General features: G+C 42.4%; 1 protein-coding gene across 2 annotated transcripts in view; it reads right to left on the bottom strand.

Moving 5' to 3' along the window:
* The window catches only part of cdk14 (cyclin-dependent kinase 14), a 241,305-nt gene that overhangs the window by 71,832 nt on the left and 147,831 nt on the right, over positions 1–21,642 (bottom strand). For both annotated transcript variants that reach the window (XM_034217206.1, XM_034217207.1), the window contains one exon: positions 21,529–21,622. In XM_034217206.1, coding sequence (XP_034073097.1) covers positions 21,529–21,622 — 94 coding nt within the window. The remainder of the gene's footprint in view (positions 1–21,528; positions 21,623–21,642) is intronic.

Genomic DNA, 21,642 nt, shown 5'->3' with positions numbered 1-21,642 from the left:
CTCTGTAGGCCTGTTCATGTCACAAGTAGCAGCCATAGTGGATGCAAGAACAAAACACGGCACTAGAGAGCAGTACAGCACCACGAGGCCCCCCCGCTCAGTGTGCAGACAAAGAGAGTTCAGTATGCAAGCTCAGGTCCCATTGTTTTAAACCTCATTTGCATTTAGAGGCTAAATCTAGTTCTGGAGAATATCATGTATTATTTGAATATATGACAACACACTTGTAGATTATGCGCCCATGTGAATATTGGAATATGTTTTGGTGTGCTGTATCAGGGTTTCCGTGGGGTCTTCAAAAGTATTAAAAGTTGATAAATAAATGTAGCGAAAATGAAGGCTATTAAAAAGTATCAAACGGCATTTTTCCAAGGTATTACATTTTGTAGCTTGTTTTCAATAAGTATATAAATGGTCCAAAGAGGTTGTATTCTACCGTCTGCCTGAATGTAATCATTGCGTAGGTGTGTAGTGTGATTCTGTGTAGTTTATTGATGGAATCCCGTTGGATGTGACGTCATCTGAACAGGACATCGCACGCTCACTGCTTGATAGCGCGGAGGTCCGTTTACGCCGGTTGTTAAACAACATCGTTATGGGGAAATGCAAGTCTGCATCCAAATGGTTGGAAGATAAGGAGGAAGGACAATCAATACTGTATATAGTCAATGTGAGGTAAAGTGTGTCGCCAAGGTAACCGGTTAGAACTCCAAGTGGCCATGAGGTCTTAAAATGTATGGAAAGGGTCTTAAAAAAGGTCTTCAAAGGACTTACATGTGACTTCAGGATTCCTGCATATACCCTGAGAAATCATTCCTTCTGTTGATCTGACCCAACATGAAGCTTCAGCAGTCAGACAAGTTAGACAATTAAGCTGTGCATATATACATATATACTTATATACTAGTAATTATAGTATTTTCTACCGTCACCCTGCAGCTACTTCATTGCTTTCAATTTGTTTCACTGCTACCTTTTTATACCTGGAATGTTTAATTATTATTTGACTTACATTTTTTAATATGTGTGCATGCCACTTTACTAAATACCATTTTTTATATTCTCTCTACGATTATTGTCTCTTTGCTGTAACAATGTATATTTCACTTCTGACAGTCTTGATCCCCGTGCGGCTAAATATAAAGACAGGGCATGTTTGGCTTTGAACACATTATGCTGATGCTGCTGTTTCTTCTCTTTTCATATCCTACATGGAAAATCCCCTTTGCTGGGACAGTGGATTCCCAGCCCGGCACAGACAGGTTAATGAACACATGAAACAGCATGTTGACAGGACATGGCAGCCCGTCAGGGGGGGGGGGGGGCAGTATTCATCTCTCAACTTGCGTGGGTGCATTAGGGTGCAGAGAGGAGCATGCATCACAGAGAGAGAGTTGTGCCACACATGAATTCCTGTGAGGTCGCAGGTCAGGACTCTGAGCTCGCATGCACATTCTGCTGGACATACATAGTCCACATAACCCCCCCCCCCCCAAAAAAAGATAACTCAGTTACAGACCACCCAGCCAGACAGCCTCAACAAACAGTCCGTCTGACCTTCACCCAGGAACCCCCCAATTATACGTGAGCTTGTTGTTACATATTTTGCCTTAATCAAATATTGGGCTTACTGGATTTTGGATTTTGCAGTTTATATTGCAATATTGATCAAATTGAAGTAATTGTGCAGCCCTTTATCTAATGGCTGCACGCACGTCTATCATGTTGACATGGACTCAGGTTTGCCACTTGCATTGGTTCATTCCCTTAATCCAAACACATGCAGCAGACCTGATCCTGGTCTCAGCTGTCCCCCCTATCCCCTCCTCCACTCTCTGTCTTTATCTAAATTCTGTATCTTCATCTCCCTCACTGCTCCAAACATCTCACCACCCCCCCCCCCCCCCCTCCCCCCTCGCTCTTTAACCCCGTCCCACTCTCACAGATTGGGGTCAGCTGCAGGCAGGGGTCAAATGGATCAGAACCAGAGCCAAGTGGATCAGCTGTCCCCCGCTGTGATGGTGGAATGTGTTCAGTAAGTCCTGCCTGTCTGGGTCGCAGCAGATGGATGCTCATTTCACACACTGTCGCTGAAAAGGTATTATTTATCTCCCAGCAGCCCCTTCATCAGCTCACATGTGCAGCGGCTTACTCTTCATAGCAGGAATACACTCAGTACCATGCAGGACCCCTCTGCTGCTGGACAGACCCTGTCAGTTGTTCTAAAGGCCCGGACACACCAAGCTGACACCAAAGAACTTACACAGACGGACCCCCGACTGTTGTGTCGCCTTGCGTCTCTGCGTCTTGGCCAACAGTCGCACTGGAACACACCGCAAAGACTTCAGCCGACGACCAAGAAGCACGTACGAACTGCGCATGCGTGAGTGGCAATAACTCTCCTTACCAGCAGGCGGCGGTAGTGTGTATTCGTCATTCAAAAGAGGCAACAACCGGAAGACAGACTGCGTGATAACCGAGAGAAGAAGAACAGACTGCGTGATATAAACAAACAACAAATAGCGTGTGCGTTCCATTTTCCCTCTACAGCGAGAAGCTCACGGGGCTTTCCCGAACCTGTCGAGAGCTGGAGTTCAATGGAATCTCAGATTTGCCTTCTTAATAGTTTGTTTGGGTCCCTCACTTCCGTTTCGCTTCTCATGCACTGATGCGCTAGCTGAACAGCCAATCAGAGTGATTTCTTTTGCCGACTGCCTTTGGCCGACTGCCCACCGATTCGACATGTTGAATCGGTGGGTTTTCGGCCTCAAAGGCGTCGGCATGGCTGAAAAGACCCAACGGTGCGGGACACACCAATCTGAGTAGGGCGTGTCCAGGGCCGTATCCACCATTGAGGTCACCGAGGTCCGGACCTCGGTAATCTTTTCCGAGCTGTGTCTATAACAAAACTTTTGAAATAATTGCACTAAACGGGGGAATTTTGTAGAACTTCCATTTACTGCCGATGGGGGCGCTGCATAACTACGTAGCCTCGATTAAAGCAAACAGAAGAAGACGACATGTATCAACAAACCACCGCAGCCCGGACTTGTACCGGAGCAGCGGAGGAGTGATGAGGTATCTAGAGATCTGAGTCCAGCGGGCTGTTTCTGTTCATCAGGACATCATATGACCAGCAGATCCTGTGTGAACGCTCTACGTTAGTCAGTGGACGTCCGACAACATGCACACTAACTTATATTGCAGCTATATGCTATACTTTGGTTTAAATTGCGTGAATAAACTAGCTAGAGAGCTACAGTTAATTACATCCATCCAATGTCAGAAGGATTACCTTTTAACAAACGTTGTAATGCTTTTCTTTCATTTCAATTTGAGTAAAACATTGAAGATATAACATTGTATTGTTTTCTTTTTACACTGACTCAGATATAATGAAAAGACTACGTCAGTCGAAGCTCAGCTTTGGTAAGGAAGAGACAGGGCAGGCAGAGAGAGAGAGAGAGAGAGAGAGAGAAAGTGATGGAAGTCAGGGAGGAACTGCAGGTACAGTCACACAAAATAATGTAGGCTTAATAACCCCATCCATCTATCCATCTATCCATCTATCTTCTATCCATCTATCTATCCATCCATCTATTTATCTATCTATGTATCTATAACAATAGTCTTCATTTACAATATAGACAATAGGCATACTTTTAAAACAACATACATCTATTGCAGTTATGATGTCATAATAACATACAATTGTATAAAACACAATTTGCTTACATCTTTCTTCTCTTTGAGAATATAACAGATTTAAATAACAAAAAAAAATGCAAACAAACAAGTGAAATGAACTAAATAGCTGAATTGCTTTGAATTCACTGGCAGGAGCGACAAGTGAGGAGGAGCAACAAGTGAACAACGAGGGAGAGATTGAACAAAGAGAAAGAGTAGAGGACAGAGAGAGTAATGAACAGGAAGAAGACAGAGAGACTAAAGAAGATGGAAGAGAGGCTGCAGGTTATGGAAAGGAGAGAGACATGGAAAATGAATGTTGACAATGTGTTGTGATCATTTTAGCCTCTTCCGCATGTCCAGATCATTAATAGTAACAATCAACTGATTCTTATGCATTACACTTTCAAAAATAATGGATGCTGCAGCCCACTGACATGGTTTGAAATCAATATATTATCCAATGTGTGACCCCCACATGACTTAAAAAGCACCTAACTAGATCATGAAAATCCCCCAAATCTCGGGGGGGTATACCCCCGAACCACCCTAGCATGTTTGGACCTCGGTATTTAGGAAATCCTGGATACGGCCCTGGGCGTGTCGACGCTCATCGTCGGCCTGATGCCCATCGACGGACAAAATTGGCTTGGTGTGTCTGGGCCTACAGTAGTACCATGTTCTAATGGTTCTACTGTAAAGGGTCTCTTTTACATATTTCAGCAATCTAGATGAATAAATACACCCTCACATAAATGTATTGTTTGTTAAGGACAATTAAAGGGTGAGTAGTCTATATTTTATTTTTGTATACTTAGTCCATGATCAGCATCCTGATTGGATTTGTTGACAGTGGGAAACATTTCGAATATTGCCCAAGTCACAATACATGTATTTGACCAGTTTCATTACACAAGAATAATTGCAATACAATAGCATGTTATAAACATGAATGTTACACATACAGTGTATACGTTAGCTGCTAATGTTAGCTAAATCAAAGTATTGTTGAGGTTTATAGGAATGTCTTTATTTATGTATTTGGTCATCAACCAAATTAGGAAAACCAACCAAGTGTTGAGTTGATGATGGTGCTAAAGTAAAAATCACTACAATTCATTCTGAGAGGAACAGGAATGTTTGTAGAGAATGATGGATATTTAACCAGTAGTTAAATGACTAGAACTGGCCACTAGTAGGGATGTAACGATATATCGAATATCGCGATATCGCGGTAAATAAATGTCTCAATACCGTCGTGAGACTGACAAAATCTACCGCGATTTTAAATTTTATTTTTTTTTAAACCTTTATTTAACCAGATGGTCCCATTGAGATCATCGATCTCTTTTTCAAGGCAGACCTGTCCAACATGGCAGCAAGTAGGTTACAACATGAACATAAAACAACAGATAACACAAAAGGACATCGTATTTACAGGGCTACATGTACATACCTAGAGACATTGACATGTACCAACAGTATATTTATATCTCGCCCTGTCAATAAGCCTCACCTTCTTGACAACAACTGTATTGTTTTTGAAGTGGTGGAGAGACAATGCACAGTTTTACCCACTGCTGTTACCCTTTGCCAAAGCATATCTCTCTGTCCCAGCAACATCAGTACCAAGCAAGAGAGTTTTTCCACAGCAGGGGATATTGTAAACGCCCACACATCCCAGCTTCTACCTGGAAATGTGGACATGCTCATATTCCTAAAAGATAACCTTGATGATGCTGAGTGAGTGAGTGAGTTAGTGAGTGAGTGAGTGAGTGAGTGAGTGAGTGAGTGAGTGAGTGAGTGAGTTAGAGTTGAGTTACTTGAAAAACTAAAGTGAAACTTGATTTATTCTTTGCAGGCTCTGATTATTATATTGTTGACACTTTAAAATACTACTATCCTACAAAAATGCTGTACAAATCAGATTTATTATTTAATAAATAAAAAAATAAAAAAACACTTTTTTTTTCTTTATTTTTCAATATCGCGATAAATATCGTACCGTGGACTTTTTTTATCGCGATATTATCGTACCGTGAGTTTTTGGTATCGTTACATCCCTAGCCACTAGTGTTCTTTAAATGGACCTTCAGCTCATTTGAACTTTCCGTCTGCTGAGATTACGTTAATACGAGTGTGTTAATGCTGTTGTGAACAAAAGCAGAAAGCATTATCGCAGAACGATATGGTGAGTGCTCCTGTTTCAGTCACAGTATGGAATGCCAGGACAGAGGGAATGTGCTCGATGACACGTCAAAATGGATCATTGTGACTGTTCACTTTTTACTGTTTTCATTCATACTGCTAATAACACCTTTCAATGACAAGTATGACGAGTATGCTGTATCATCACAGAGTGTTGGGGTTTAATTACACTACAGTGGAGGTTCAACTGACATATGAAACATTTCATTTAGTTGAATGGAGAAGCATCATTTATAGTCATGAATCAGACTCTGATTGATGACAGCCATCAGATGAGTGTGGTGATGTTTACTATATGTTGGTGTAACTAACAAATCATCAGTATCATTTCTTTTTTTTCCACATTGGCAGTGCTTATAGTTCACCACAACAGCTATTACAGTCACACTAATGCAAAGAGACAGCTTATTGTATATTAAGTAAAAATACACACACACACACACACACACACACACACACACACACACACACACACACACACACACACACACACACACACACACACACACACACACACACACACACACACACACACACACACACACACACACACACACACACACACACACCTTCACTGACAGGCTATTTCCTGCAGATAGACCTGTCCATATTCATACAGTCCTTCCTGTGGATGTAATCTTTGGTGTACTGACAGCTAGTTAACCCGCTCCCCTGAGCCCGGCCTCATCCTGCACAGCTTTAATCTGCACGGACGTGAGTGTGTAAGTGTGCGACAGAGATAGCGGTATGGAGAGACACAACGCCATGTTATAAGGAAACACAGAAAACATGCATGTGGATAACCACAGCTATGTCATTACTTAAGTCCCCAGCATGCCTCTGAAACAGAAACTCTGAATAAATGAAAGCATGTATTTACTTTCAGACAGACGTGCATGTGCAGCGCTGTAGGAACGTGCACAGCTCAGGAAACGCTGTCAAGGATAATAACAGTGAGGAGGTGTGATGCTGGAGGGAAATTGGCTCGTAAAAAATGTGTAGAGCACGGAAAACCAGAGGATTTAATTATATATAAAGAGTCCACAAGAGCCTGGTTCAATGGTTATTTGTTAATGTCCACATTAGGGATGTACACTTCCCAGCTGGACTGCATGTCAGTGTTAATATGTTGTCTCTATCAGAATGCTAATTACAAATCTATTTATTCCTTTACATCTAACAAAACTAATATTGCACTTGGATCAACAAATTGTTTAAGGGGGATTTAGGGACGTTTTGTGCAAAAATTATCTTATTTTATTCAAGGACTACCTGTTAAGCCCCAAAGACCCCTTCGGCGGGTCTTTTTTTTCACAACACTCTCAGGGCATCTTAATATTAAAAAACCTATTAATGTGTTATACCAGATTAACGGAAATAATCTCAGCTAACTGACGATACAAACAATTTTTACCAAAACAAAACACAAGTCTCATAAGAAGTATCTAAATTACGGCTGAGCGAAAAATGCTAACGCACTTTGGCACAGAACTCAAGATAAAGATACCCTTAGTGATAGTGAGCACTTCTCCTTTGCCGAGATAATCCATCCCACCTCACAGGTGTGGCATATCAAGATGCTGATTAGACAGCATGATTATTGCACAGGTGTGCCTTAGAATGGCCACAATAAAAGGCCACTCTGAAACGTGCATTTTTGCTTTATTGGGGGGGTCTGGGGGGGTCAGAAAACCAGTCAGTATTTGGTGTGAGGGGTAGGGTTAGGGTTAGGGTTAGGGTAATGTTGTGAATCGAGTGGCCCATGGTGGTGGTGGGGTTATGGTATGGGCAGGCGTATGTTATGGACGACGAACACAGGCCACTCGATTCACAACATTACCCTAACCCTACCCCTAACCCTAATCCTACCCCTCACACCAGATACTGACTGGTTTTCAGACCCCCCCAATAAAGCAAAACTGCACGTTTCAGAGTGGCCTTTTATTGTGGCCAGCCTAACCCCCTAATCGCACCAGGAGCGTCTGCGCTGCGGCTGCGCCGCGCTGCGACCTCCTCCTGCGTCCTAACCAACCAGGCGCGTTTCAAAACGTTGCGGAAGCGGAGCGTCGTGTGTGCAACCTCGCAGTTGTTGGATGAACATTCCACTTCCTGCCCGCGCCGCGCTGCGCCGCGTCAAAAATAGGATTCATCCTATATTTTAGAAATTCCTTGCGGCGAGCAGCTTCTGGGACGCTTCGAGCCGCGGCACAGCGTGTCTGGTGGAATAGCACCCATTGACTAGAGTGGCCGCGATCGCTAAAAACGCGGCAGCCGCAGCGCAACGCAGCGCAGACGCTCCTGGTGGGATTAGGGGGTAAGGCACACTGGTGCAATAATCATGCTGTCTAATCAGCATCTTGATATGCCACACCTGTGAGGTGGATGGATTATCTCGGCAAAGGAGAAGTGCTCACTATCACAGATTTTTTCAGATTTGTGAACAATATTTGAGAGAAATGGTTATTTTGTGTAAATAGAAAATGTTTTAGATCTTTGAGTTCATCTCGTGAAAAATGGGAGCAAAAACAAAAGTATTGCGTTTATATTTTTGTTCAGTGTATATTGATTCTGACACTTCTACATCCAACTCACAGATGTAACCTTGCTTTGAGAAAAAAGATTATTAATGTAACCCTTTTAGAAGGGAAGATATGGTCTGTTCTGGGAATGTCATTTTCGAGCCTGAGACCTGAAAAACAGGCTCAGGGCTAAGTGTCCAACAAATATGAGTATAATATTGTTACTGCTGAATTTGAGAATCACATCAGCGCACTTGCATTGAAGTCACGTCCCCCATGTGAGACAGTACTTCATTTAAAGATAAGACTGAGAGTTGAAAGTGAGTATCCTGCTGTAATGTATTTAAAGGTCCTTAATTTCCCAGGGGGAAACAATAACAGGACAAAGGTGAAGATGTGATGAATGTTTGTGTAGTTAGTTTACCATTCTGCCTTGTTCTGTCTTCCAAAAATGTTTTTTGGTTCATGGTTTACAACATGTTTAGTTCTCTGACTACGTTCAGCATTGTCTCCAAATCAGAGATTTCAGTTCGCCTTCTCAACCGTGATCTTGATGAGATTATGATTCTGTCAACAACAACAAAATTGTTTATGGCCAAAAGCATAAAAATCACACCCAAAGTTAATCAGCTGAATTCTTCCTTAAACACCGGTGTTTAAAGGTCTAAGGGAGTCATACGCCTACTCCATTAGAAAGCCTTTAGTGCCTCCAGGAGGAACTGTGTCAATTCAGATTATGTCTTGTGAGTCAACTATTTACATAGAGTCGTTTTGAATCAACCATGTCATATTAATGCCAAAATACAAAACATCTGCCATGAAATATCAGCCTGTAGCTGCAGCAGCCAAGCCTGTTTTAATTCCTATTACTCAAAGTATCTGACTACTGCATCCAAAGTTAGTGGACCCTTTACCTTTAATGTGCACACCAATGTTTTCCCTATCGTCTCAAATGCCAACCCAGTCTCACGGCATTTCGTGTTATAGTCACGAAATTAATCTATTGATTCGTGTTCACCAACACGATTTCCCCATTTTTTTCATGTCACACAGAACGATTTTAAAAGCAATGTAACTAATAACAAATTAGAAAGAAAAACAGATTAAAAAAAATACAGATTTCAGTATTCTGAGGCTCTGAGCCACATTTATTTTCCTCGCGGACAGCAAAAAAACTCAGACATTATACAATTTAAAATAAAAGGGTTAGGCTTAGGGTAAGATATTGAGTAAGAAAATGTTTTTATGAACCCCACAGCTTCCGGTCTTCCAAGACCCGACCGGACAAAAAGACGTGGTGCAGGCACGAAATATACTACCAATGGAAATACATTGCTTTTAAAATCGTTCTGTGTGACATGAAAAAAAGGGGAGAATCGTGTTGGTGAACACGAATCAATAGATTAAATGTCGTGACTAAAACACGAAATGCTGTGAGACTGGGTTGCTGCTACAGCAGGATCACAGAGCAGTATTAATCTATGTTTGCATGGTTATGGTTGCAGTAAACGTGAAAATGGGTTAGGGTTAAGATCAACAAATACTTTCTGTGGTGACATGCATTCAGCATCCTCAATAACACCTGAAACCACTTCAACATTTTCCAAATCGGCCAGGCCATTTTTAAACTATTGTCTGCATAATGCTAGTTACGCAACTTATGCTAATTGTGCACAATTGCCCGACATACAGTATGTGAGTTACCATCCGGCAGTTAGTCGTTACTCGGGTTATGTACTATACATTTCTAACATAAAACTTTGGGGTACTCAACATTTCCGGGTTCACAGTGCTGACGACTAGACTAGAGGGTTCGTCTGACAGGAGAAAAACTCTCGGCCACGATGTCCCATTCACTCTGCGGACCAATGTGGCGACTCAACTCCTGGCTGGGTTCCTCTCACCGCTGATGGAGGCTGACCTTTCTCCTTCTCTCTTCAAACAACATGGCCTTTAAGAAGCTTCTGACCAGCAGTATGCATTGATGCTGCCCTTCAGATGTGTGTGAGGCCATGCTTCCACACTCTGACCCTCTGACCCAGGGCCGCCCCTCCCTACAGGCCAATCACGCAGGCTGCATGGGGCCCCGCCTTGCGCAGGGGGCCCCGCCCAGAGGGCCTCAGCTGCTGTGCGCAGTTCTCCGCTCAGTTCTCCGCGCACCCCCCGCGAGAGTGAGAGGTGACAAGGGGAGCACGTCTGTAACCCGACACCGTTGCAATGAATCGACATCTGACCAATCACGGCTTTGATACGGCCACTAGTGCAGGTGAAGAGATGTCGGTGAAAAGACAGTTTCAGTCCGGCGCAAAAAACAAAACATGAAGAAACTAGAGCATCACTCGAAGGTGGGTTATTGTATGAGTCAAATGTACAACTTGTGAATGTTGTATAAGTCAAATGTCATGTTGCCAATTGCCATATTAAAACATCAGCTGCAATTCACGACATGAAGAAGGCAGTCTCTGCATAGCATACAGGCTAATGGAGATGCAGTTATTGCCAGCATTCTTTATTTAACATTCATTCAAGTATGTGATGCCTTTTATCTGCTAATGTACAGGAGGAAGAGTGATACACTGTCTGTCTAGTTGGCTTACATAACAGTTAAAGTTTACAGCCTAAAAAACATGGAGCATTTTTTCCCCTTTTATGGCAATTTGCACATTTCATGGTGATGCTCAGCCTCTCCCCTTAACTCCTGCAGTCATCATCATGTCAACCACAACACAGAGAAATACTGATAGAAATGTGTGTAGTTGTTGATACATTGCTTACAGAGGGAACTACAATACAGATTTAAGAAATATCAGTTTTTGAGCATGTCATAAGCATGTTTTGTCTTGACTATATTACAACTATATTATAATAAAAATAATATAGTATTTATATTATTGAATTGATTATGATTATTATTATTAGTAGAAGTAGTTTATTTGCATTAATTATATTGTAATCTTTTTGAGGCTAGTATTTGGCAGGAAATGCAGACGTATTCACCTGTAAACGCATACTGAACGACATACATGCACATTTACCATTTACCTCACTGTATAAAAAAGTAACTGTTGATAATAATAATAAACAGGAATTATATTTGCAAAGTAGCCTACTTTGTTTCCAAAAAAAATTGTTTCACTCCTGTCGGTTGTGGGGGGGGGGGCCTCATCTCACAATGTTGCTTGGGGCCCCAAGTTGGCGGCCCTGCTCTGACTGCCCAGCACACACACAGAGAGAGAGGCGGAGGTTGAAATGTCCCCGTCAGGCTCTCTGACAGGTGGACTCACTCTGAGATCACACACTGCCTCGCCACGCTGCACACACACACATTTACACATGATCAATGCTGCTGGCTGACAGCTGAACACACACTTATTTCAACAGAAAGTGATTTGGATGAGGGAGAGAAAAAGCTGAGTTGGCTCATCAGTATTTCTAGGTCATGTAATAAAGTTATAAACAAAGGTAAATAGAAATAGTTGAAATATTAAATAAAAGTTCATTTAATGCTGGCTCTGAAAGTTAGGCTTAAGGCATATGGAAGTCTTTTCATCTACTTTAATTCGAAGTAAAACTGAAGGCGAAAATACAATAATGGCATTTATTCCTTTTTTCATAACATAGTAATAATAATAATAATAATAATATATTAGATTTGTAAAGCCCTTTTCCTAATGTTCAAAGACGCTTTCATAGAACAAACATCGTCTCAGTTAGAATGAGTGAACAAATATATAAACGTATATATTTACATTGTATAGGCATGGCCAACAATGTTTGGAAGTGATTTGTAGGTTTTGGATGAAAATGTCATGTCATGTAATGTCATATATAAATGTAAATGAACATGTATCCCGACACTCTGCATTTCAGCATGCTGGTGAGGCGCTCTGCATTAATCCAAACCTTAATGTGAGATCGTCTTACAGAATATAAACGTTTGGACAAACAGAGCTTTTTATGCACTTTAAAATAGAGCAAATATTACACAATAGTGTTTTAGAAAAGACTGTAAAAACTGAAACGTTAACTTTAATTCAATGTTTTATGTCAACAGAGGTCTTAGGTTAGTTGAAAGCAATAACATTAAGTTCAAATAAATACATCTTAGGTTCAACTTCATATTATTTCTTTCAACTAACCTAAGTTAAATTGTAGACATAATACATTGAATTAAAGTCAGTGTTTCAGTGTGTTCAGTGCAGGAGGAGCACAGGACCTTTTGAAACGGTATTTCCTCTCAGTGTTCAGCCTTGTTCTGTTGCCTGCCATGTCTTTGATCTGCATTCATTCCATTTTCCAGCCCACCTCCATAATGGCGCAAAACACCATTGTATTTCTATGATTTGTGAGCAAAGGGAGAAGTGTCTGTGGGGAAGCAGAGCAGCTGAGCCTCAGTGTCAGTCCACTGCCGGCCTCTCGTCCAATCAGGGCTTGTTTTTGTGTCTGGGGGGGAGGTGGGGGGGGGGGGGGGGGTGAGCCTCCTACAGATGTGACATCAAACACAATCAATAAGCTTCCTGCTGTGCTTCCACGCTCTGTGAGAGGACCCCCGCCTGCAGGGCTTCCTCCACCTCTGCTCATCCAAAATCCACCCCCCCCCAGATGAGTATCTCCTCAGCCCGGGGGCCACACAGCAGAGAGCCCTCTTTGTCTCCAGACTTGACTTCTTCCCTGGTCCACCTCTTCATACTCTCATCTCTAGAATTCTCTGCATCAATTATTCAGCCCTTCAGCCTCCGAATAGAAATCCATTATATCTGCTCTGCTACACTGTGCTCCAATTAAGAGATTGGGGATGATATGAAGGGGGGGGGGGCAGGAGATTCAAGGATGAGACCTCAATTTACTTTAAAATATATATGCCATCCTATAATCCAATGCAGAGATACTATACAGTAGTACATGCAATTAGTTAAAGGTGACTGTACCATTTGATTTCATCTATTGATTTATTTGATTTAAAGGGATCATCTATACATGTCACCATTTAATGCACCGTACCAGGTGCAGAGACTAAAACCATACTACAAGACACACAATACAAAGCTACACACAGTGACACACCCACATGTCGTGAAGCCCATAAGATAACATGTGAGGTCATTGAGTACGAGCTGTTCTCACAGAGCTGCAGCTCCTCACGTCTTCAGAATTCACAAATGAAGAGTGGCGTACTGCTATTGCCAAATCCAGTGGCGTTTTTATATGTACAAAAGTGGTGGGGCACGAACAACTTAGATGTGTATATATAAGCTTCTGGTGCTTTTTTAAACACGTAAACAAATGGCTGTAGGCTATCCATGGTTCCGATAGAGAGAGGGGGGGAAACACAGACACTCATCACCGAGGTCACAATATCAATCAATCCAGCAGAGCAATAGCCTATAGGCAAAAAACAGAGGATCAACTAAAGATATGACATGAAATGAACTTACCAAAGCTGAAGTAGATGGTCAACTTCATTCATTTTATTTCCGTTTTACAGATTTTAATCGCTATAAGCTGCTCTCTCTCGTCTCCTCTTCACAACTACACTTTTCGCGGCACACGTACTCACAGCCAATCAGCTCTCAGAAATATGAGAGGACGTTTGGTGGGTATGTCAGCACAGAGCCCCTATTCTTTCACACACAGTGACGTCACAAGCTACCGACAATGCAACGCGCGCCATATATATATATATAAATACGCCATTTTTCTGGAGGTGCAAATATCCTGGAGGTGCTAATATAAACAGTTGCATACTTGCCAACCTTGAGAACTCAGAAATCGGGAGCATTTCAAAACCACCGCGGGGGGGAGCTGTATTAGATTAACATTAACATGCTTATTGTAGTTGTAAGTGCAATGTCTTGCAGCCTGTAACACCATCCTTGATGGAGCATATGTGTGGGCTGGACCTGTATTTTACAGGAGAGGAGTGAGCAGAGGGTCGTGTTGTCGATTCTTGTTCTGTTTCATGTGACTATCTGCCTCACCCTCTCAGACTTTCAGTTGCGCACGCTACTAAAGAGACGCGCTACCATGGAAACCAAACAATGGTGTAGCTGTATTAAAGTCCGAGTGGAAACAGTCCTGAGTAAATCTGATTTTGTCAGAAATCGGGAGAAATGCGGGAGAAATATGACCCCGGGAGGAAACCGGGAGAGGGCAATGAAATCGGGAGTCTCCCGCGAAAATCGGGAGGGTTGGCAAGTATGAGCCAGGCAGAGCGCACTAGGTTTTTTTTCTGAATTAACGACCGAAGAAATCGCTGCATGTCTTCGGATTACATCTCTGGACTTGAGGGGTGTGCTCTAGGTCGGTACCAGCGTAAACTAGAGCTGTGTGGGTTGTCGGATTGCCCTTACAGACTGCCTGCAGATGTATGGAAAAACGACTCTCGAAAGTGGCCTTCGGTCGATTTTGGCAGCATCTACGTCTATCTTCTGGAAACACCAGGTGAATACCCCACTTGTCACAATAATATTATCATGCCATTGCATATATGTGGTATTTTAGAGTTGACTATATTGATTAAGGAATAGACTATGATATTCTGCTTGCACCTCGTGTGAAATGGCGGATACCGGAAGTACGGTGTCGCCCTCGCCCCAAAACCCGTATGTGTGTGTGAAAGAATGGTGATTCTTTTTTTGCCACACACATTGAATAGAAAAAGACTCTGAGCGTGCGCAGTGTACTTTTTACAGCACCCATTCATTTATACAGCAGAGAGAGGGGCTAGCCCCACATCGCTCAACACAGCTCAATGGGCACACTGTGGACACTAATTAGAAGAACACAGACTAAAACACCAATGTACAGATGAATCAGATGACTAAACATGATCTTAAAATATATTTTAACATGTTTCTTTTTGCATATTTTGGGAATTATTATTTGCATTACTTTCTGCTGTGCCCCACCTGCCCCCTAATGACGAGTCGCCACTGGTCAAATCTCCTAGGCAGGATATTTTGAAGTTTAAATCAAATGTTTAGTGGACGAGGGGTCTCTCTATAAAAATGCTTAAAACAGGAACGAATTGTTAACCTTTCTAGTTCCTGAGACACTTTGGTGTGTTCTGAATGGCTCTGATTTTGAGACTGAATAGGTCAAGCTCTTAAAACGAGTTAGACTGTGTTACTGTTAACTGCACTGGGGTGACCTGATTTTAAGGTATTACTTCTGATATTCAGATAGTTTTGCTGGAACGTAATTCATTGATTAGCATGCAGTTTAGTTACATTAGCCCTTAGCATCCTGGAACATTCTTCAGAGTTCTCTAAAGAGGATGTGGTTAACACAGTTTAGCTGAATTGAACACGCTGGTTGAGCAAAACATTTAGTGTGCATTCAAACTTCTGGAGGAATCTGACCCATTTCTTTGAGATACTAAAATGGTTTGGCTTATTTTACGCTAATGTGCCCGCAGGATTCTTGGTGTTCTGAGTTTGTCGGTGTTGATCAGTGGCGAGCCGTCAGGGCCCTCTAGGCCCTCTGTGAGGGCCTAAGATATTCTAAAAAATAATATTTAAAAACATTTTTAAAAAATATTATTTTTTTTAAATATTTTTTTTTTAAATATTATTTGTGTTATATTTTTACCGAAAAAACTTGATTTAATTGTATTTAAAATAAAATGTCCAAAGAAATAAATCCTTCGAATCTGCCTGTTCAGTTTCTGTTTGAATGTGAAGGGTTACATGAAAAAAGCTCGTCTGGCCCTCTATGCGATTCACAGAGGGCCCGCTATAGTAAAACAACGAGAGAGTAATGTCAAGTGACAGTACAATTGACCAATCATATCTTCCCTCTAAATGGGAGGGCTTTATTATCGCGGACTTTATGACAAGTTCCGCCCGCTGCGCTGCCAAGTTTATGCATGTGATATATCAACGGGTCAAGCTAGGCGGAATTAGCATACGTTCATTCACGATGGCTCACGTTAGTGATAGTGATGACATCGTTGCGAAACTACTAACCGAGTCTTTTTCAAGAATGAGTTACACGGATAAATTGGAGTTAATTACCAAAGGGCGACCAACACCACAGCTTAATTTGGTTCAAAAAACCAAACGGTTCAAGAGGCATTTTAATATCGGCAATTACGCCAGATACAACTGGATGACCGGATCAACCAGGGAACAAAAGCTGTAGCCTACTGCTGGGATTGCTTGCTTTTTGGAGCGGACAGTGGGTCATGGGCCAGAGATGGATATTCTGATTTAGGAAGTTTATCCAAATCAGCACATCGCCATCAGAATGCTTCAGGTCACCTCAGAGCTACTATTCGGCTTAAAACATTTGGGGACACCAGGATAGAGCTCCAGCTGGATGAGCAACAACGCCGGGGTGTCATCCTTCATAATGAAAAGGTGAAGAGGAACCGAGGAATTTTGAAACGCCTGATAAATTGTGTGGTGTACTTGGGCAAGCAGGAGTTGCCGTTCCGAGGTCACGATGAGAGTGTAACTTCATCAAACAAGGGGAATTACATAGAGTTGCTGGATTTAGTGGCAGAATATGACAGCGACCTGCACACACACCTCGCCACATCAACAGTATTTACCGGCACATCTTCAAGGATTCAGAATGACCTGATCAGCGCTGTCGCTAGTGTAATGACGGATAGCATGAAAGAGGAGCTGAGGAAGGCACCTTTTGTTGCGGTCATGTTGGATGAAACGACAGACATTAGCAACGTGGCGCAGATGTCATATGTGCTTCGATATGTCACTGACGATGGGATAAAAGAGCGTTTCTTCAAGTACGAAGATGTGACAGAGGACAAACGAGCAGAGGCCATAGCTACACGGCTGCTGGAGTTCCTGAGGGAGAGTGGCTGTATTGACAAAGTGGTCGCGCAGTGCTACGATGGAGCAGCTGTTATGGCCTCTGGATTGAATGGGGTGCAAGCGAAAGTTAAGGAAACAATTCCACAGGCCCTTTTCATTCACTGCTATGCTCACATCTTAAATCTCGTCTTGTCAAAGGGAGCTTCCAAGATAAGAGAGTGTAAGGTCTTCTTCTCCCACCTCTCTGGCTTGGCCACCTTTTTCAGCCGCTCAGCAAAGCGCACCAAGCTACTGGATGATATTTGCCAGCATAGGCTTCCACGGGCAGCTCCTACTCGCTGGTGCTTTCATTCTTGCTTGGTGTGCACAGTGGCAGATAAGACCAGGGAATTGAGAGAGGTAAGATAATAATAACAATGAACGTAATGGAAATATTAACAATAATAAAGAAATGATTTAGTATTGGAAACTACCCACTCATAAAAACATGAAGGTAAAGAACTATGCTAGTATTACATTAAATGAAAAGCTAATCTTAGTGTTTACTGGAGGTCTATAAGTTGTTTTTTCTAAACTAAGCATTACTCTCGTAGGTGTTCGAGCACATCGTAGACCATCACACAGAGTTTGATGACGAAACTGTTCATTGCTCTGATGGATACATCACCCTCCTTACCAGCTTCGATTTCAGCTTTTGGTTGAAAACCTTCCACGCTATCTTCTCCTACTCGGATGTTGTTTTTGAAATACTTCAGAACAAAGGTTTTGATATGCAGTTCTGCCTGGCCAGAGTGGATCAGCTACAGCGACAAATTGAACAGGAGAAGGGGAACTTTGACAGCGTCTACGATGAAACCCAGGCTTTGGTTGGTCCTCCGCGCGGCCGTGGTCTCAAGGAGACGTTCGTGCACGGTACAGGGAGCTCCACTGCAGCGTAATTGACAGCCTGCTAACCCAGATTTCCAACCGCTTCAGTGACCACAAAAAGCTGGAATTCCTGGCCCTTCTGGACCCGCAACAGTTCGGGCATTACTGTAACTATTTCCCAACTGCTGCCTTGAACAGTTTGATGGAGAGCTATGGCGGATATTTCGACCAGCCTCGACTGCACACGGAACTCGCCGTGATGTACGGCATGTCTGACATTTTGGGGAAAAGCCCAGCCGACATTCATCAGTTTCTCCTCAAAAAAGGACTGAGTGAAAGCATGAAACAGGTGTACACCCTCTCATGCATCATCCTGACAATACCTGTGTCCACTGCCTCTGTGGAGAGGTCCTTCTCTGCGCTGAAGCGCATAAAAAGCTACTCGAGGTCCACGACTGGGCAAGTCCGACTGTCAGACTTGGCCTTAATTTCGATCGAGAAGGAATTGCTGATTGCTTTAAAAGCAAAGGATCAGCTGCATGACGACGCCATCAAGTTCTTCATCCAAAAAGACAGGAGGATGGACTTTGTGTTTAGGTGATTTGATCATCAAAGGTAAGTCAAAGTGATTTTCAATGTGGGCCGCCGTGCCGACTTAATTCATTTGTAATTGTTACTTGGCTGTGGGTGTCCTGTCATGATAGGTGTTTATATAAATGGTGTTGTTTTGTGTGGTAGAGGGTCGCTGTCATTGATGCGTTTTGCACCCCGGGCCGCTGTTTTGATATTCCGCTGAAGTATACTATAGGCTGTGACGTAAAAACGTTTTCTTTTTTTTTTTTCGAGGGAAGAGGGGGGTGGGGTCAGAGGGCCTAGGTAGAAAAGTCACGGCTCGCCACTGGTGTTGATGCACCTGTTTTTATTCGATTTGGATAAAAACCTGTGTAATTTGTTTTCTTACTTACTGTTTGGACTTGCATTTATTCTGCAAACCCTGTACTCATACCATTTAAGAAGCTCTGTGGATGTGACTCTAATATTCCTGTAACCCATGTAGAGAGGATACAGTAGGTGCTGTGTGAGAGGCTGTGCTACTGTGATAGATACGGCCGCTCAGCATCAGTGTATCCTGTGGCCTGTAGACCTGAGCTGTGTGATTATAGTGATTCATGCTTTTACATCAGGTCCTTGCCATCAGCACGTGGCAACATAAACCATACACAGATGTCATCACTCAGAAATAAATGAGCCTGATCAACTTGTCCGAGTGTTTACATTTAAGCCAGAATCAATGCTGTACAAGTTATTTTAAAAAGCATTTCATTTGTGCCATGTTCTTACCTTGTCATTGTTTGTGTTTATTTAATCTTACATATTATAGAGTGTATATTTAGACAGATTAAATGAAGGCATTGGGAACATTAAGTAGCTGGAGTTGGGTTCATTCTAGGGTATTTGGTTAGTGTTAGGTGATTTTTTAAGCTTGTTTCTGTATAAAACTCTCTGCAATTTTAGATGTGTTGGTGAGATATATTTTACCTTCTGTTCTGTGTCTGGGCCCATATTCTACAACTTTTCTGGGAGTCCCATTTCACATGTCTCTATTATGTCTCATCACTTGTAATTTTACAGTAATACAATTAATTGAATATAAGCATTTGCTGCTTAAAGGTGGGGTATGTAATTTATTTCAGAAACACTTTTTGTTATATTCCATGGAATGCTCTTAACATCCCGATAGCAATGAATATATTAAATGCTTTGACAATAAATACATAATAAATGTCATCTGTGGAAGCTGTAGTTCTGTAAAAAGCACGACCAATCATCTGAGCCGGCCCGGCTAAAGTAACTGGATGGCCTACCTGCCTGTCAGCCTTCCATCTGTGCACAAACTTATCTCGTGCCCTCATTGGTCATGTGCGTGTTCGTGTGTGTTGGAGGAGGGGCTCTGTGAGGAAGTGGTAGATTTTTTCCGGTTGTGTATTTTCAAATTCTAACGCACTCGAGCTGGTTTCTCCAAAATGACCTACCCCATCTTTAACACACACTGCACACCAAAGGACACGGAGCAGGGCAGATGAGAGCTCTTCTGACAGACGCTGAACCTCATCATGTTCCTCCACCTTTTCACCTCACTGAATAATGAAAAGATCTTTCATGTCGAGTGAATTTTTAAACACATTTGAAGCATTGGCCCAAATGAGTGAATTTAGAGTTGACATGGAACACGGCTGGTTTTGATACAGCACAGATATCAAGGTCGTACAAGAGCCTGTTTCACTCCCTCTTGGTAGAGTGCAGCCTCTTGCAGTTTGAAAACAGCAATATGTCTCAATGTAAAATACAAAAAATGCTCTACTAAAAAACACGTTTTACCAGCATCTGTACTTTTTAGATTATGACTTTAATAAGGAGATTTTAAGGTTAAAACACTGTATTTCCCCCCCCCCAATACTTCTAGAATACCTACCAAAGAATATCAATATGTATATTATTGGAAACTGTTGAGCATTGGAAGTCAGCATTGGTAGGAACTTTTGAAAACACCACAGCAAAACGCAAAAGTCCTTGCCTGCATTTCTGAAGTATGGTTTATATCCGCAGCTCACACACACACACCAGTGTTTCTCATATATTGATTTATTTGTGGCGAGCCGCCACAAATAAATATCGTCCGCCACAAATAGATCTCTTAAAAAAAGAATGTAAAAAAAAATATTTTTCATAAAAAAAGTGCAGTTTGTGGTATTCCATTTTGCTTCCTCCTCAGGTGAAAACAGACCTCCGAAACCAGCTCCAAGGAGAACACCTGGCTGCCTGCTTGAAGATCTCCATAAATGGACCCTGTCCTGAGGCCTTCCCTTGAGATAGGGCATTAGAATATTTGTTCAGGAAGCCCCGTAGAATCGGATGTCAAGACAAAGGGTGCAAACTTTGCAACAAGTAGGCTGCAAAGTTTGCACATTGTCTGAACATCTGAAGCGTTGTGTAGCCGAGCCAAATTTTATTTTGTTTGTTTGTTAGACATCCTAGTGGTGGTGTTCCAGTCAGGATTTGAACTCGGCACTTAGCCCTCAGTTACAGGAGAATGTAATTAAATGTAAATGTAGTAATCTAATGTAAATCACTTTGGAATAAGGCATCTGCTAATTATATTTTTGGGAGAATAAACCCCACAGATCCTCAACTCCGGTGTGGCTCACTCATTTACAACACGGGGGGAGGGTGCCCGCCGGGGGGGTGCCCCCACAAATAGAATCAAATTATGTGGGAAACACTGCACACACACACACACACACACACACACACACACACACACACACACACACACACACACACACACACACACCACACACACACACACACACACACACACACACACACACACACCACACACACACACACACACACACACACACACACACACACACACACACACACACTCTGCAGCATCCCTCACTCACCAGGAATATCCTCTCCAGCTGGTCCTGGATGTCCTTCATCCCGGGGAAGGCAGCCACTCCTTGGATCATCTCAACGAAAATGCAGCCCACTCCCCTTGAAGAGAGAAGAACACG

The sequence above is a fragment of the Gymnodraco acuticeps genome, unplaced genomic scaffold (assembly GCF_902827175.1).
Source record: "Gymnodraco acuticeps unplaced genomic scaffold, fGymAcu1.1, whole genome shotgun sequence".
Classification (NCBI taxonomy): Eukaryota; Metazoa; Chordata; class Actinopteri; order Perciformes; family Bathydraconidae; genus Gymnodraco; species Gymnodraco acuticeps.
This window is presented reverse-complemented; position numbering and strand designations above follow the sequence as displayed.